At 43.2% G+C, this 19,539-nt stretch overlaps 1 protein-coding gene across 1 annotated transcript; it reads left to right on the top strand.

Moving 5' to 3' along the window:
- The first annotated feature begins 341 nt into the window (after positions 1-341).
- On the top strand, positions 342-1,743 carry LOC139833316 (uncharacterized). Its single transcript, XM_071823558.1, has 4 exons — positions 342-485; positions 602-674; positions 760-1,023; positions 1,733-1,743. The coding sequence occupies exons 2-4, from the start codon at positions 605-607 to the stop codon at positions 1,741-1,743; spliced, it is 345 nt and encodes a 114-aa protein (XP_071679659.1). The 5' UTR covers positions 342-485; positions 602-604.
- Positions 1,744-19,539: the final 17,796 nt, after the last annotated feature.

Genomic DNA, 19,539 nt, shown 5'->3' with positions numbered 1-19,539 from the left:
CCGAAGGCACTGCGTCGGCACTATCTCCTCCTCCCGCAGTTCCTCCAAAAGGCAAAAGGAAGAGGAATGACGTCGAAGATTCCGGCACTTCCAAAGCCGAAGAAGTTGATCCTTCACGTCAGAAGGCAACTTATGATCCTTATCTTGAATCCCTCGTCAGCTCGTAAGTCATTTTTATTTCTCCTTATTTCTGTACTCGAAATATTTGTCTTATCTTGCTTTTTATGCTGTCGATTTTTAATCACAGTGATGATGAGGAAGAAGTACCAACTTTTGACGTGGCTCCTCGGATGAGCACGTCACATACTTTACTTGCCTCGGATACGCCAGTTGAAGGAGAAGAATCCTCGCCTCCTCAACAAAACGTCGTCACCACTACTCCGCCATCAAGCCCCCTTGCTCCTTCACCAAAAAGGACAAGGATTGAAACGATCATTGAGCCTGCCCCTCAATTGGGTAGCTCTTCTACTCCGCTCTTGGATGATGTAAGTTTTTTTTTTAATTTCCTTGCCAATATCTATATTTTCTCTATTTGCTTTTTTTTTACGCCTTCATTCTTTTTCCATACCGATGTTTCTCTTTCTTTGTTCTTTTTTGACAGCCCATGATCAAAGAGCTTATTCGCATCGGATCCCAATTCATTGGGTACCGTGAGTATGCCAGCAGAACTGAAGGTAATAACTTTTTTGCTGTCGTTGTTTCTGACTTCTTGCTCCTGTTTTTTGTCGCAATTTTGAACTTTCTTTTCTATTTCGACAGAGAAACTTGCAGAGGCCAACAAGCTTGCCGACACTCTTGCTCAAAAACTGGAGCAAAGTGAAGCGGCCCGCAAGAAAGCCGAACTTGTTGCTAGCGAAGCCAAAGCAGAGGCTGATGAAGCCAAGGCAAAAGCTGCTAGTGTCGAGGAGCTGCAGAAGAGGCTTGAGGATGCTGAAGCTGCATTAAATGAGCACAAAGCCGCACAGGCTGCTCGTGAAAAGGGAATCCTCAAGCGCCTGAATTCGCAAAGTCGGCGCTTCAAAGGTAATTTTATCGATCCCTTCTATTTTTTATAGGACCTGCTTTTTCTTGCTTTTGACCAACGTTTATTTCCTGTGGCAGGCCAAACAAACCAAGAGTTTGATCTGGAGAATCCCGACAATGATCCTCTCCTTGATGCACTTTCTTATCTGGAGTTTCATGGATCCGAAATTCGTGAAGGCGTGGTGAATGCTGACGCAGGATTGTCAAAGCTATTCCCCTACTTCTTCCCAAAGAAAGAGGAGCCCAAGACTTTCCTTGCCCTTGCCCAGAGCTTCAATTCATCAGAGGACCTTGGGCTGAAAATGCGCCAGGAGAACATGAAGATTGCTGTCGAGAGCACTGTTGCCTTGGTCGCTGACAGCCAACAAACTGTTGACTGGATGAAGGTTGGCGACACCGAGCAGATAGAGCAAACAAAGTGGCGGTCTTTGATCAAGGCGGCCAAGCCCAATACGAAGAAAATTCTGGCCTATCTCGGGATCAAGCCATCTTCAACTCCTAGCTCATCGAGGCCGGAGGTCTAGTTGCATGCCTCTTTTTTTTCTTTGTTTTCTCTCTCTCTTTTGTCCTTGTCGCCAATTTAGCTGTGGCGACAATTATCCTGGTAGTCTTTTTGGAGAACTTCGTTTGTAATATCTATGTAAATTTTTCTAGAAATCAATGAAATTCCTTCTGGCACTATCATTGATCCTGTCGCTTTCTTTTCTAGTTAATATTTGATAACTATTCGACCAATCCTTGCTCTGCCGATGCTTCACCTGCTTCTTCCTTCTCGAAGAAAATGCTAGTTGATAACGTTCTTCGAGCAAACATTTCTCGGAGGATTTGCAAGAACTTCGACAACAACTTCAATCCATGAAGAAACAAACTCTGGCGATGATGGAACAGTCTCGGAAAGCATCCGAACAAGAAAAACTTGCTCTCCAACAAGCCAAAGAGGCTATGGCTGCCAAGGATACTGCTGTATTGGAAGCAAAGGAAGCCACTACCCGAGAAAATAGCATGCTCGAGCTAATGTTGGAAGCTAGCACAGATATGTTAGGTATGTTTTTCGAACCTCACAATGCCTCCTCTTTATTTTGCTGTGCCCCCCTTCAAATTTCTTGCCTTGTCGCTTAATAGGCTCGGTTCTTGATGCTGCCGCCGAAGATCGAAGAGTAAACGAGAGAACAAATCTTCTTGTCAATCTTTCCCTTAACCATGGCTGTTTATTCTAGGCCTCCCCTGAACGAACCCAGCAGATTGTCAGGTTCCAAGATCGTGCTTGCCAAGTGCGCGAATTTCTCAATTTTTGCACGACAACATTAACCCTTGTTTATAGGACTTTGTTTCCTCGAAATGAAGTTCCCAAAACTCTTCCTGAATTGCTGGAGGTATTCAGGGATGCTCCCCGCATTCATAATTTTGTGCGAGCTCAATTGACTGCTGGAGCAAGGTTCGCCATGATTATGATAAATATTTGCCATCCAAAATTAGACCTGACGAAGATTGTTGCTGATTGCCTGGCCAATAAATCGCGGCGAAAAAATGATATTGACACAATCAATGAGATGGTAACTCCTGTAGCCGAGTCGATGATAGATGAGCTTCTTCGGATGGACTCAGAATTCTTCGTCAAGGGGTCCTATGCTGAACATAAAACAACCAGAGGCTTGTCCATAGATAGTATTTTAGGCTTTGACTGATTTGTACCATATTGGAAAACATTATGTCTGTATCTTTTTTGATTTCTTTTTTTATTTCCGAAGAAATTTGTTGTATATTGTAAAGTGCTCTATATTGTTGGAGCCCCCGAGCCTTCTGGCTAGAGTTTGTACTGTTTTTTCCATTTCGAAGATTTTTCCTCTTGCCGTAAGAAGATATCTTTATTTTTTCACCAAATAGGTTGCAAGCCTCCGAGTATCTTAATGTCGAAGTTCTATTTTGTTGCGAGGTTCTTGGACCAAAGCAATAAGATTTTTGACGTGTACACTATATTTATAATTGTTAGCTTCCGATATTTGGCGAGGTATTTAGTGTACCAAGGTGAAATATTTTGGTAAGTCTAGTTTGTCTATATTGTACGTATTTTGAGACTTGAAGGCGTTGAGCCCCCGAGCGTGTCGAAGAATAAGAAATATATCTCCACTATCTTTATTATACTGCAGCACCGCGAGCCCGCCTCATTAAAAACCTTTCCGGCCCCACTCGGTGCCCCGAAAAGGAAAAGAGTGCGTCTGAAAACTCGCGGGCGTTTCAGTACATTGTATTTTTACATAGAAGGACTATATTTCGACTCTAGGCGTAGAACCGCCTGAGCTGTGCTACGTTCCAGGGGTTTTTCTCGGGAGCCCCCGTCTTCTTGTCCTTGATCCTGTATGCTCCTCCGTCGATGACTTCCGTGATGACGTAAGGACCTAGCCATGGTGATTCGAGCTTCTCAGTGCTTTTTTGATTTAACCGCAAGAGCAAATCCCCGACCTGAAAGGACCTTGGCCTTAACCGTCGACTGTGGTAGTTTTTGAGGTCTTGCTGGTATTTGGTGACTCGTGAGAGTACTTCATCTCGAGCTTCGTCGAGTGCATCCATATCATCCTCCCGAGCTTTTTGTGATGTTTCTTCGTCATACTCTGTTACTCTTGGAGAATCATGCTCTATTTCAATTGGTAATACTGCTTCGGCTCCGTGGACGAGAAAAAACGGAGTTTCTTGCGTCGTCGTATTTGGTGTTGTTCGGATGCTCCACAAAACACTTGGCAATTCCTCTGGCCAAGTATGTCGAGCTTTTTCAAGTGGCCCTAGCAGGCGCTTCTTGAGGCCGTTGCAGATGATACCATTGGCTTTCTCGACTTGTCCGTTAGTTTGCGGGTGCCCAACTGACGCAAAGTGCAATTTAATGCCTACTTCTGCGCAGTATTCCTTGAATTCCTTGGATGTGAAGTTTGAACCATTATCTGTAACAATGCTATGAGGCACGCCAAACCGAAAAACGAGGCCTTTCACAAACTTTATTGCCGACGCTGCATCTGGTGAATTTATTGGCTTCGCTTCTACCCACTTGGTGAATTTGTCGACATCGACCAGCAAGTACTCATACCCTCCAGGCGAAGCTTTGTGCAACTTGCCCACCATATCGAGTCCCCATTGGGCAAAGGGCCACGACAATGGTATTGGTGTTAATTCCGCCGTTGGAGAGTGAGGTTTTGCGGCAAATCTTTGACACGCGTCGCAAGTTCTTACTATTTCCTTGGCATCCTCGATTGCTGTCAACCAATAGAATCCTGCCCGAAAAACTTTGGCTGCAATAGCTCGACTACTTGCGTGGTGGCCACATATTCCTTCGTGTACATCCTTCAGAATTATTCTTCCTTCCTCGGGTGTGACACACCTTTGCAGAACGCCTGAAATACTTCGCTTGTATAATTCCCCTTTGATCACTGTGAAAGCTTTGGATCGTCGAATAACTCGCCTTGCCTCAACTGGATCGTCGGGTATTTCTTTCCTGAGGATATATGATATATATGCTTGCATCCAAGGAATTTCTACCATCATCACAAGCTCTTGGTCCTCTTCGTCCTCCGAGGTTTCTTTGAGGGGCGCTGAAGTTTTCTCTTCCTTTGCTTTTTTCTGTACCTTTTTCGGCTTCGTGGATCTCTCCGCTATTTCTTCCCAAAATACTCCTGGCGGGATTGGGAGGCACTGCGACCCGATGTTTGCGAGAACGTTGGCTTCATCATTGCTCAATCTACTGATGTGGTTTACCTCGCATCCATCAAACAGCTTCTCGAGCTCATTGTACACCTCCTTGTATGCCATCATGCTATCATTGACTGCGTCACATTGGTTCATAACTTGCTGAGCCACCAATTGTGAGTCGCCAAAGATTTTTAGTCGAGTTGCACCGCAAGCTTTCGCCATCTTCATCCCGTGTATGAGGGCTTCATATTCTGCTTCATTGTTGGATGCGTTAGGGAACGTCATCCGAAGGACGTATTTCAACTTGTCGCCTTCAGGTGATATAAGTACTACTCCTGCGCCAGCTCCTTCTACTCTCTTGGACCCATCGAAGTTCATAGTCCAAGTTATCGACAAATCTGGGGGTCCCGTGTTTTGTAGCTCCATCCACTCTGCAATGAAATCTGGCAGAACTTGCGACTTGATTGCCTTTCTTTTTTCATACGTGATGTCCCGAGGGGAAAGTTCTATTCCCCAAAGGGAGACACGCCCTGTAGCTTCTGGATTGTTCAGTATATTTGAAAGAGGTGCTTCGTTGACTACTATTATCGGGTGTGCCGAAAAATAGTGGCGCAACTTCCTTGCCGTTGCAATTACTCCATATGCTAATTTCTGGTACTGCGGGTACTGCTGTTTGGAAGGTGATAAAACTTCACTGATGAAATATACTGGCCTTTGCACTCCATGGAGTTTCCCTTCTTCTTCTCTTTCAACAACTAGCACCGTGCTAACCACTTGGGGCGTGGCTGCAATATACAGCAGGAGAGGTTCCTTTTCCTTCGGCGCCACCAAGATTGGTGGTGTCGAGATTGTGCGCTTCAAATCCTCGAAAGCTCTGTCGGCCTCTTCGTTCCACTGGAATTTCTCTCCTTGCTTTATCAGAGCGTAAAATGGTAACGCTTTTTCTCCCAGCCTGGCGACGAATCTGCTCAAAGCTGCGACTCGCTCAGTTAGCTGTTGTATTTCTTTCAACTTTGTTGGCTTCCTCATTGTTACGATAGCTTGTATTTTGTCGGGATTTGCTTCAATTCCTCTTGCTGAAACTAGAAACCCCAGAAGTTCTCCTGCTGGAACGCCAAAAGAACACTTCGTCGGGTTCAGCTTGAGGCAGAATTTGTCGAGGTTGTCAAAGGTTTCCTTGAGATCCTCGATCAGCGTTGCCCCCTTTTTTGATGTTATGACGACATCGTCGATGTATACTTGCACGTTTTTCCCAATCTGTGTCGCCAAACACTTCTGCATCATCCTCTGATATGTTGCTCCCGCGTTTTTTAGACCAAAGGGCATTGTTCTGTAGCAAAACACGCCGTAAGGTGTTATGAACGCTGTTTTGGCCTCATCATCTTCTTTCAATCTGATCTGGTTATAACCAGAGTATGCATCCAAGAAGGAAAGACGTTCACATCCTGCCGTGGAGTCGATGATTTGATCGATCCTTGGGAGGGGAAAGTGATCCTTAGGACAATGTTTATTGAGACACGTAAAGTCGACGCACATGCGAAGGACTTTCGTGTGTTTCTTCGGCACCATCACTGGGTTAGCTACCCATGTGGCTTCTGTAGATATCTCTTTGATAAAACCAGCTTCTCGTAGTCGATCGATTTCTGACAGCATGGCCTTGCGGTTTGGTTCCGAAAAACGCCGCAAGGGTTGTTTGATTGGTCTCGCTAGTGGATCCAAGTTTAGGTGGTGCTCGGCAAGTTCCCTGGGTACTCCTGGCATGTCAGCTGGACACCATGCAAAGATTTTCCAGTTCTCACGGAGGAACTCGACGAGCGCGCTTTCCTATGCGAGGTCCATGTCGTTTGCGATGGACGTCGTCTTTTTCGGGTCTGTCGGGTGAATCTGCACCTCCTTAGAATTTTTCTCGGTGTTGAAAGTTGATTCTTTAGTTGGCCTTCCAACGTCTGGCAGCACGTCGTAGTCAGTCATACTCCTTGACGCCAGATACTCAGCTTGCATCCTGAAAGTTTCTGATATCCGATGAAAATCCTTATCGCACTTATCGGCTAAGGCGAAGCTTCCTTTGACTGTGATTGGTCCCTTAGGTCCAGGCATCCTCCACAACAGGTATGTATAATGTGGTACCGCCATAAATCTAGCATATGTTGGTCGTCCCAACAGAGCGTGGTACTGCGACGGAAAATCCACAACTTCAAATTCCAGCTTTTCGATTCTATAATTCTCTCGGGTTCCAAACTGAACGTCGAGATTAATCTTCCCCAATGGATAACTTGGTTTCTCCGGTGTGATACCATGGAACCTCGTGTCTGTTGGCTTCAAGTTTGCTAGGGATATGTTCATCTTCCTCAATGTATCTGCATACATAAGGTTTAAGCTGCTGCCGCCATCTATGAACACTCGAGAGACATCAAATCCTGCAATAACTGCTGGTAAGATAAGTGCTGACTGCCCTGGTCCAGGAACTTGCTGCGGATGATCTGCTATGGTGAAGCCAATATCTTGTCCTGACCAATTAAGATACTCGACTGTTGGTGGAGGCATTTTTTCTGCCATGAACACCTGTCGTGAGATTACTTTCTGAGCTCTATTGGATGGCCTTCCCTTCTGAATCATCGACACCGCTCCGTTGGAGTTAGGATCAACGTAAGGTGGTGGTGGAGGTGCTGCCGCTATTACGAAATGGTGTCGATTGTCTTCTGTAATCGCGGGAGGAGGTGGCAAGTGAATCTCGCTCCCTGGGTTCTCGAGGATTTCTGTCTTTGCTCGAGCGTTAGCGTGCTCTGCCCACCTTAACATTGCCTGGAAATTGCGACAATCTTTCTGCAGATGTCCTGACTGTCTTTTTCCGTTGCTGTCGAGGAAAAAGTGCATCTGACACGGCCCGTTCATCATCTCTTCGGGAGACACGAAAGGCCTCGTGAACCTAGGCCCGCTATTTTGCCTGTTGTTTCGAGAATCGTCTCTATTATCGCTTCGCTGCTCATTGCTTCTCTGATAATCATCTCTGTTGTTTCCTCCTGTGTTTGCCCGAAAACCTGCCGAAATTTGTCCTGGAGCGTCATAGTTCGGGTACTGCCGAGGAAATCGTCACCTCGGTTGATAATTTCGACCACGGTCCTCCTCTGGCGACCTGTGCCGTTTGTTGTGGACAGCATCTTCTCCATCTGCCCATCTGTTAGCTATTTCCATTAACGCGGATACTGTCTTTGGGTTGGTCCTTCCCAAGTCTTCGACAAAATCTCCACGCCTGATTCCTGCGACAAACGCATCTATCGCTCTCTCGTCAGATATATTTTCTGCCGAGTTTTTGATGATGTTCCACCTTTGGATATATTTTCTAATTGGCTCGTCCGGCTTTTGTCGACATGCTCTCAACTCCTCCAACGACGCAGGTTTTTTGCATGTGGACCGGAAGTTCTTGACGAACACGTCCTCGAAGCTTTCCCAACTGTCGATAGATCCTGGAGGAAATTTCTTTATCCAAGATCATGCGGCTCCACTCAAATTGAAAGATCGAGATGTCGCCTAGAGGGGGGGGGGGGGTGAATAGGCAATTACAAACTCTTGCGGATTTGTCTTGTAAGAATGCGGAATTAAACTATCATTTAGTTTACAAGCACAAACCCTAAATATGCTAAGCTCAACTAAGTGTAACAATAGAAACTAGAGCTAAGCAAGATAGGCACAAGATATATGTAGCACAAGTGATAGCAAGATATATGTACTTCAAGCACGATGGCTATCACAAAGAAAGAGAGCTCGGGTATAGAAATAACCGAGGCACGCGGAGACGAGGATGTATTCCCGTGTTCCCTTGCTTTGCAACAAGGTACGTCACGTTTGGAGGAGTGGAGGTCCCACGAAGGATTCCCCGCGCCACGAAGGCTCACCCTATTCTCCGAACCACACCCACGAAGGATAATGGCCCTTTCCTTATGGTTAGCTTTTCCTCCGCTCCGGAGATGGCAAGCTCCACAACCACTTCACAAGCTCCACGAAGGAGAAGCCCGGGCCCCTTCACAATCTTCCACGAAGAGATCACTGGGACACCAACCAAGCCAACTAGGAGGTCACCCTCCAAGAGTAACAAGCTCACGGTCTCTCACTCGAACAAATCGTGGTGGAGAGCTCAACACTATGCAATGATGCAAAGCAAGAACACTAGAGGTGTTCAAATCCTTCACTCTCAAATTCCACCCAAGCAACAAATGCTAAGATGAGATTGGAGAGGAAGAACAATGGGGAAAGTCAACAAAAGACTCCAAGATCTAGATCCCAAGAGTTCCCCTCACTTAGAGAAGAAATGGATTGGTGGAGGTTGTAGATCTAGATCTCCTCTCTTAGATCCCTCAAGAATGAGCAAGAATCATGGGAGGGAAGGGAGAGGAAGCAAGCTCAAGAGGTTCAACAATGGTGGTCAAAAACGTGCTCAAGAACCCTAGAAAACTGTTGGGGAAGAAGCCCCTTTTATAGCCAAACGAAATATGACCGTTTGGGGCAGATCTGGGAGTTTTTCGTGCAGCCTGGCGGAAAACCCGGTCAGACCGGGCCAGGGACCGGGCCGCCTGGCGGAAAACCCGGTCGACCGGGCCAGGGACCGGGCGCCCCTGAAAGCCCCCTGGAAACCGTCCGGATGGCACCGGTCACGGGAGCCGGTCTGTGCCGGACGACCCGGTGAGACAGCAGCGCGCAAGGCCAAACATGAAAAACATGATTTACAAAAACCATGATAACTTTTGCGTCCGGACTCCGATTTCGATGATCTTGGGCTTGTTGGAATGAGAACAACAAGACCTACAACTTTATGCATAGAAACATCATTGTCCACCCACGGAGTAAAAACCATAAGATGAATGTTTGACCTATCTATAAAAGAGACACCGGTAAAACCTCCAAGATTGAAAACGCAATAGAAGATGCATATGGATTCCGTTTTAGATGAACTTGGGCTTGTTGTAAAGCTAGCAACAAGCTCAAGAACCTCACACAGAGAAACACCAAGAAGCAATAAGATTTATGGAATGCAAATCATGCAAAGGGTTGAGCTCCCTAAGACGATGTGATCAAGTTACCCAACCGAAAGCCCCTCTTGATAGTGCGGCTATGTATCCTATAACCCGGTCTCCCAACAACCACCTTGAGACCGGTAAAAGGAAATCCTAGCAAGGCCATACCTTTGCCTTGCGCATCCCGCTTGATCTTGATGATATCTCTTCAAGCTCCACTCAAGCCGGAATGCCTCACTTGATCATCGTTACTTCGTGAAGACTCACAAATGCTCCCCCATACACTATGATGGGAAAGCTCCATTGATATACATCTTCACATGTCCATTATCATCAAATGGACGTCAAGCTTCAAGCATATGATCCTCTCGAGATGCTCAACTTGAACTTGCCCAACTCAACCTTGATGACGATCACCACTTGACGTCATCCTCTCATGGGCTATATGAGATCTCACTTTTGATGCATGCCCATGGAAAGATACCTAACCCACATAGACAACACAAGGGAACATATATGATGGGTTAGTTCATAAAGCATAATTGAGACGGCTTACCATACCACATGACTTCTCGTGGCACATTCTTCATGCTTCATGTGTTGACCAAACTTGAATCTATTCTTCACTCTTTGTATTGGTCAACCTAGTATCTTCTCATGCTCTATCATACTATCTTGAGGTGTATATAGAATTCTTCACTTGGAATCAAGCACTCAAGATCTTGATCATTCATTGCTTATCACATAAGCTAGAGCATGGCTAATATTGAGTTCCACATAAGAACTCCATCTTCATTTCTTCTTCTTGATCATATCACATATATATCTTCAAATCGATGATCTTGATGCCAATACACAAGGTATATATTTATCTTCATGGCATCAATACTTGAATCCAACTCATGGAATACAAGTAGAACCTATGGAATATTCCTTCATATAAACTCAATGAAAACATTAGTCCATAGGGGTTGTCATTAATTACCAAAACCACACATAGGGGCAATGTACCCTTACAATCTCCCCCATTTTGGTAATTGATGACAACCACAATAAGAGGGTTTATATAATGAATATTAGTGACAAGTACGCAACTTATCCGAGAATAAGTTGTATACAAGAGGTTGTATTTGATATGATCAAGTAACACAAAGCTACTAGCCCATATCAAAACCGGCTCTACTCACACAACTACAACAAATGCAATGGATGTGAGTAGAACCAATATATATAGAGAAAACTCCACCACAATGTATGCACGTGTAATGAACATGAATTCATTGCATACATTGTCAAGATTAACCTTTGGGATAGTTTCCACTATATATATACAACCATGCAAGACATATAAATATGGAATGCATGAGAGGCAAAACACTTAAGTACAAACCAAACTTAAGCACAAAACCATTCCCTTAAACCCTCTAAACTTCTCCCCCATTGGCATCGATTGTCGAAATGGGTGAAAAATTTAGAAGGCCAATATAATGTGAGTTCCTCCCCAAAGTGTGCACTTCTCATAATTTGAGTGGAATCAAGTGCACATATCCAATGATGAATACTTGAAGGAAGTCAAACTATATTGAGGATCAAAGATTGCATAAAGATAACATGGCGAAGTGAGCTTCAACAAATAAAGCAAGCAATCAAAGATCCAATTGGACAAACAAAGATATCATGATAAGAGAGATATAGTGCTTCTAAAAATAAGAAAGCTCCCCAAGGTTCGTGCACAATTTATAATGTTTGCATTTGAATACAATATGCACAAACATGGAATCCTCACTCCCTATATATCATTTAGAACACAACTAAGATAAAGAGAGTATGCTTATCAAGAACAACTTTAGTCCAACAATTACGAGATATGAGTGCATGAAGAAAATAAATAAACCAAGCACTCAAAAAAAAAAAATTTTTACCAACCCACTAAAAACAAAAGGGGTAAAAGATGGTCGGCAAAGAACAAGGATATCAAGATGATGGATTAACGCTCTTATGTATATGAGTTTCTAAAGTGGACAAAGTGATCCATAAAGAAACATGCACACACAAGAGGTTAACAAAATAGATAAGACAAGATATCCAAGATGAAGTCATAAAATATACCAAAGGATGTTTGCTTAAGAAGCATATATAGCCTATGGCTCCAATTTTCACTTATGCTATATGAATGAACTTCAACCAAGTTAAACCTCAAAAACATAACAACTAACAATAAGGGAAATAGAGCTAGTTGGAGTGTTTTGAGAAAGGCAACAAGTATCATAAATATGGATTTATTTCGCAATTTCATCAATATTGCACATAGGAGCTCTTTGAGGAATTGATATGCAATAAATTGCTAGAGGGCATATTTGGGTAGGTGAATCATAAACATGATATATATATATATATTCCCAACATATGCATCTTCTCAAATTACTCAAATGTACAATAAAAAGTTTTACTTTAAAAATGAGTTTTCAAGAACCGCAATATTTTTGAAATAAATAATTTCATGCCAAGATACAACCTACAAGAGGTTGGATGCTATATGAGAATGCATGAATAAGATACTTGTTACCGAGATAGCAATGGCTTGATGTAGTAGATAAGAGTTCATCGATCATCCTAGCTTGACTCCAATTCTCATATGGTGACAACACCTTCCTTATAGATGAGACAAGCCTCCATTGCATCTCCAATGTACCTAAAACATTATTCAAGTACATCTTGGTCCCCAAACTTATTGGGTCCAACATGGTTAGACTAACCACAATATATAGGACACACTCCATATAAACATGTGCATATTTAGATGAAGTTTGAATTTCATGCACATCTTAGCCATTTAGGATTTGATGGAGTATATCCTACATAATGGATCAAAAGAAAGCAAGCATGCTACAAGTATAACCAAATTACATATAAGCATGCACCAAAACCTTTAAAGATCCAAGAAAGATATACTTTGGACAAAACACCAAAAGAATTAGATAAGGCATAGAGGTGCCACAAAACAAATTTGTTGTCCAAGTTATATCTAAGAAGCAAATCTCAAAACAAACACTTGATATGAATCAAGAGGATTTATCAAAAGATTTTTCAAAGGGACAAGGAAGACATATGGGGGCTATAAAGATTTCTTGGAAATAAAATAAGGAAGTAAGAAACAATCCAAGGTGAAGGTGATCCATAAATTCAACCACATATAAGGTTATCAATTGTCAAAGACAATGAGTATATTGGAAATAATTTCCGGTGGTGAATTGACAACGATAGTAAGGATCAACTTCACAATAAAAGGCATAGGATAAGTATATAGAATTAAGCACTATGCATGGATGAAGATTCTTGATAACTTCAACTAGTCACACAATCACGCACGGCAATGATTAGAATAACTTGAAGCAAACGGTGTCCCAAATAAGATATAGAGATATGTATTTGAGGAAAAACCGCACCAAGAATTTCATATTCAAACAAGAGCCCACAAGATGAGTAATAAAATATTTTTATTAGGAATGGAGCTTGTTTGAGCAAACATGCCACCTAGGAACAAGATAATTAAGAGCATCAACTCTAAGTGGCATAACCTCATATGTTCACATTTTCTAGGCTTGTGATATGTACAAAACATATTACTCCCCCATAATGTGATAAAACATTTCTTCTAAACAAGAGGCAACTTAAAATTCAACTAGAGATGATTAATGGATATTTTAGAATTTGAATTTCTCATGAGTATGACACACCACATAGTGACTAGATAATCTTGCAATATCAATACTAAGTGGTGGTACCCATGTACACACATTTTAAAGAAAGAGAGATGCACAAAGCATATCACTCCCCCAAAATGGGATGTTCCATTAATCACTTCAAAGAGAGCCAAATAAGATATCATCAAGATGCATTAGGCTCAAATCAATACACAAGTATATGATGAGTCAAACAAACATACTTGAATACACAAGATAGGCAAGTAAGACACAACACATACATACACATATTTGGTACAAAACCAAACATGCAAAGGGGCAAATAACTTACAATAAACATGAAGAGTTGAAGTATAAGTTACCGCAAGGAGGAACATTGGATTATGAGATATAGGTGATGATCCATACGACTTGGCTTGGTCAAAATATAATATATGAAGATCCCTTAATTCTTCATGAAGTAGCCAAGTCTCCAATGACCTCCACATGTACCTATTGATCAAGTTTGAAATTGTTGGTCCCCAACCAAGTTGGGTCCTAAGAGGTTAGTCACAATAGGCTTGGCAACCCAAATGGTTCTTTTCTTGAAACCACTTTGAGTTCCAACAAACTTGGCAAACACATTGCCATCCTTATCCTTCCCTAGAGAATAATCATCATCAACAATTATAGGGTTAGATAAGGTACCACCTAAGCAAGAAGAAGCAAAGTGCCCCTTCTCACGGCATAAGTAGCAAGTGTTCCCCTTTCTCTTTTTTATTGATTTCTTCTCTTGGGGAACAATATCTTGATTCTTCTTGGGAAGTGGCCTATCTTCAACTTGAGGTCGAGCATGAGCTTGACCTTTACCTTGTGGCCGTTTCCCTTGTTGTTTCTCACTCAAGTGCTTCTTCTTCTTCTTCAATGGACATGATCTAACATGATGCCCTTCAACCTTGCACTTGAAACAAACCAACTTGGCCGGATCCTTGACTTTGTCTTGGCCCTTCTTCTTGTTGCTCTTGCTCTTGGACTTGTTCTTGTTATTGGAGTTGAATCCAAGCCCACTCTTGTCATTGGGGGATTGTTGCACACTTAGCATCTTGTCAAGTGCGGATTTCCCTTCATGACGTTTTTCCAAGTCTTTCTTCAAAGAAAGGACTTGAGCCTCGAGCTCTTTTATTTCCTCTACATGGTTAGTAGAAATACAAGTACTAGAGGAAGTAGAAGCTTCATTGTTAGAGCAACAAGGCAAAGTAAGTAATCCAACACAAGGTGTATCACTAGTTTGACTAGATGGATTACAAGGACTAGCACATGGCAATATAACATTTTGGGTAGAGGTTGTGCTAATGTCCACATGAGGCTCACAAGATGTTACCTTAGTGATACCAGCCTCATGAGCTAACTTTAGCTCATCGTAGGAAGTTAGAAGATCCTCAAAAGAGTGTGAGAGCGTTTTATTGCTTTCTTCCAATTCCCTACAATTGCTAGTTAGCAACTCAAGTTGAGCCCTTAGCTCAACATTCTCCTTTAAGGTAGATGCTTCACAAGAATTAGAGTTAGTAGCACAAGCATCAACAATAGTTTTCTCATTTTTATGCATATAGGATTCAATTTTTTGTGTAAGCATAAAATTAGTATGCTTCTCATCTTTTAGCTCATGCTTGAGGAGAGTGAATCTCATTTCCTCATTTTCAACATGGGACTCCAACTCCACTATGGTTTCCCTATATTTATTCAAGGTATCCATAGAGTGTTCGAGATTAGCACGAGCTTCATTATTACCATGAAGAGAAGCATATACTATTGCCATATTATGCACCAAGGTATTATATTCTTCATCATTATCATCATCATCACTCTCATCATTAGAGGATGTGTTAGGAGTCAAAGTAGGAGATACCTTTGGTCCATTTGCCATAAGGCACATGTGCATACCGGAGGATGAAGATGAAGATATTCTTGAATCCTCATTTGAAATCATGTCTTGATCCATAGAGTGTTCGGTTTCCTCTACAATGTTAGTCAACAAGCAACTAGAGGAAATAGAAACATTTTGATTATGGGAGCAAGACAAGGCAAGCATATCCTCATGAGATCTATGTAAGCAATTTACACATGATATGCAAGGACTATCAACACAAGCATGTAGATTATTTTCAATGCAAGATGTGTTTAAGTCCAAAGAGGAACCATTGCAATGAGATAGAGATGAAGAGTCATCACTAATGAGCACAATATCAACATTGCAATTTCCCTCACCACTCACCATATCATTACCTTGTGTCTTGCAACACGTTGTTGAAGTGGAAGAAGATGATGACTCATCACGACCGGAGGTGGAAGCAACTTGGAGCTCTTCATGATGTGAAGGGGAAGAGAGCTCCTCGGAGTCACCACCGACCAATTGAGAAGTGGATCCACCAAACATTTCCTTAAGCTTGATCCACATCTCATGAGACAATTTTCGCTTTATATATATCAAGAACCTACGAAAATTGGGTCTCAAAGAGAATAAAAGCTCATTAGATACTTGAGCTTCAAGATGTAAGTTTTTCTCATCCTCTAAAGATAGATTTTGAGAATCCATCAGAGGAGAAAAACCGACATCTAGAAATTGCTCTATATGTGGACACAAGGTCCGAAGCTTACAAAGCAAGCAATTTCTCCACAAAAGATAATTTGTGCCATTAAAGACAATTGTGTCATTGTGCACTATACTAGCCGACATCTTTACTCTCAAGGCGGTGAAGCCTTAAACAAGGAGAGACCTTGCTCTGATACCAATTGAAAGATCGAGATGTCGCCTAGAGGGGGGGTGAATAGGCAATTACAAACTCTTGCGGATTTGTCTTGTAAGAATGCGGAATTAAACTATCATTTAGTTTACAAGCACAAACCCTAAATATGCTAAGCTCAACTAAGTGTAACAATAGAAACTAGAGCTAAGCAAGATAGGCACAAGATATATGTAGCACAAGTGATAGCAAGATATATGTACTTCAAGCACGATGGCTATCACAAAGAAAGAGAGCTCGGGTATAGAAATAACCGAGGCACGCGGAGACGAGGATGTATTCCCGTGTTCCCTTGCTTTGCAACAAGGTACATCATGTTTGGAGGAGTGGAGGTCCCACGAAGGATTCCCCGCGCCACGAAGGCTCACCCTATTCTCCGAACCACACCCACGAAGGATAATGGCCCTTTCCTTATGGTTAGCTTTTCCTCCGCTCCGGAGATGGCAAGCTCCACAACCACTTCACAAGCTCCACGAAGGAGAAGCCCGGGCCCCTTCACAATCTTCCACGAAGAGATCACCGGGACACCAACCAAGCCAACTAGGAGGTCACCCTCCAAGAGTAACAAGCTCACGGTCTCTCACTCGAACAAATCGTGGTGGAGAGCTCAACACTATGCAATGATGCAAAGCAAGAACACTAGAGGTGTTCAAATCCTTCACTCTCAAATTCCACCCAAGCAACAAATGCTAAGATGAGATTGGAGAGGAAGAACAATGGGGAAAGTCAACAAAAGACTCCAAGATCTAGATCCCAAGAGTTCCCCTCACTTAGAGAAGAAATGGATTGGTGGAGGTTGTAGATCTAGATCTCCTCTCTTAGATCCCTCAAGAATGAGCAAGAATCATGGGAGGGAAGGGAGAGGAAGCAAGCTCAAGAGGTTCAACAATGGTGGTCAAAAACGTGCTCAAGAACCCTAGAAAACTGTTGGGGAAGAAGCCCCTTTTATAGCCAAACGAAATATGACCGTTTGGGGCAGATCTGGGAGTTTTTCGTGCAGCCTGGCGGAAAACCCGGTCAGACCGGGCCAGGGACCGGGCCGCCTGGCGGAAAACCCGGTCGACCGGGCCAGGGACCGGGCGCCCCTGAAAGCCCCCTGGAAACCGTCCGGATGGCACCGGTCTGGGAGCCGGTCTGTGCCGGACGACCCGGTGAGACAGCCGGCGCGCCGGGCCAAACATGAAAAACATGATTTACAAAACCATGATAACTTTTACGTTCGGACTCCGATTTCGATGATCTTGGGCTTGTTGGAATGAGAACAACAAGACCTACAACTTTATGCATAGAAACATCATTGTCCACCCACGGAGTAAAAACCATAAGATGAATGTTTGACCTATCTATAAAAGAGACACCGGTAAAACCTCCAAGATTGAAAACGCAATAGAAGATGCATATGGATTCCGTTTTAGATGAACTTGGGCTTGTTGTAAAGCTAGCAACAAGCTCAAGAACCTCACACAGAGAAACACCAAGAAGCAATAAGATTTATGGAATGCAAATCATGCAAAGGGTTGAGCTCCCTAAGACGATGTGATCAAGTTACCCAACCGAAAGCCCCTCTTGATAGTGCGGCTATGTATCCTATAACCCGGTCTCCCAACAACCACCTTGAGACCGGTAAAAGGAAATCCTAGCAAGGCCATACCTTTGCCTTGCGTATCCCCGCTTGATCTTGATGATATCTTTTCAAGCTCCACTCAAGCCGGAATGCCTCACTTGATCATCGTTACTTCGTGAAGACTCACAAATGCTCCCCCATACACTATGATGGGAAAGCTCCATTGATATACATCTTCACATGTCCATTATCATCAAATGGACGTCAAGCTTCAAGCATATGATCCTCTCGAGATGCTCAACTTGAACTTGCCCAACTCAACCTTGATGACGATCACCACTTGACGTCATCCTCTCATGGGCTATATGAGATCTCACTTTTGATGCATGCCCATGGAAAGATACCTAACCCACATAGAAAACACAAGGGAACATATATGATGGGTTAGTTCATAAAGCATAATTGAGACGGCTTACCATACCACATGACTTCTCGTGGCACATTCTTCATGCTTCATGTGTTGACCAAACTTGAATCTATTCTTCACTCTTTGTATTGGTCAACCTAGTATCTTCTCATGCTCTATCATACTATCTTGAGGTGTATATAGAATTCTTCACTTGGAATCAAGCACTCAAGATCTTGATCATTCATTGCTTATCACATAAGCTAGAGCATGGCTAATATTGAGTTCCACATAAGAACTCCATCTTCATTTCTTCTTCTTGATCATATCACATATATATCTTCAAATCGATGATCTTGATGCCAATACACAAGGTATATATTTATCTTCATGGCATCAATACTTGAATCCAACTCATGGAATACAAGTAGAACCTATGGAATATTCCTTCATATAAACTCAATGAAAACATTAGTCCATAGGGGTTGTCATTAATTACCAAAACCACACATAGGGGCAATGTACCCTTACACAAATGCACCTGGATGCTTTGCATAGCTGTTGCCCTGGTTCCTCCTGTGAGCTTCACCGTCTCGAGATAATCAACTAGCCAGTCCTCTGGATCTTGAAGGCCGTCGAATTTCTTGAAGTTGTCAGGTAACTTGAATCCTGAAGGGACTCGAGTTTTTCGGACTCTCCTCGTGAAGCACGGCAAGCCACATATATCCTCATCGTTAAGCTCTGGGGATTGCCGATGTTCCCTTCTGCTTTGCCGCGCTCTGTCGACCCTTGCTTGTGCTGCCGTGTCTCTTGCTCCACTTGGTCCTTCATGGGCTGCCGCTGCTGCTGCTGCAGGTCGTGGACTATTTTGCCTTGCCGCTCCTTCGGGAGGCGTTGATACAAACGCTGTCCCCATAGCTCCAACTCCTGCTATCGCCATATTGTATAATGTTTCCCTTGGATCTCCTGGAGGTGGTTTAGATGCGAGGATAAAAGCATGTGTCGCCATATACCCAGCCTCTGGTGTCTTAGGGATGATGTTTCCTCTTGTATCTATCGACATGAAGGACATGTCGAGGTTTTGGACCAAGTGCTCTCTTTCTGCTTCGGGTATGTGTTGTAACCTTGATCTTGCTCTGTTCCGAGCCTCCCTGTGGCTATCACCCGAAGTTCTAGATTGTCGACTCAGCTCTGCCCTTCTCCTGCTGGATGCAGAAGCTGCCTCCTTTCTTCTGTTTAACTCAGCTGTCTGTTTTTCCAATTCTCTTGCAGCTCGTGCGAGCCTATATTGATATGCTTGTAATTCCTCTGGCGTGGCTGTGGTAGCCATTGGTTCTGAGCCGTCCATAGCTCTCGCGGCTCTATCCCATGCTGCTTG

This window comes from Lolium perenne, chromosome 1 (assembly GCF_019359855.2).
Source record: "Lolium perenne isolate Kyuss_39 chromosome 1, Kyuss_2.0, whole genome shotgun sequence".
NCBI lineage: Eukaryota > Viridiplantae > Streptophyta > Magnoliopsida > Poales > Poaceae > Lolium > Lolium perenne.
The sequence above is the reverse complement of the archived record's forward strand: the minus strand, read 5'-3'. Positions and strand labels throughout refer to the sequence as shown.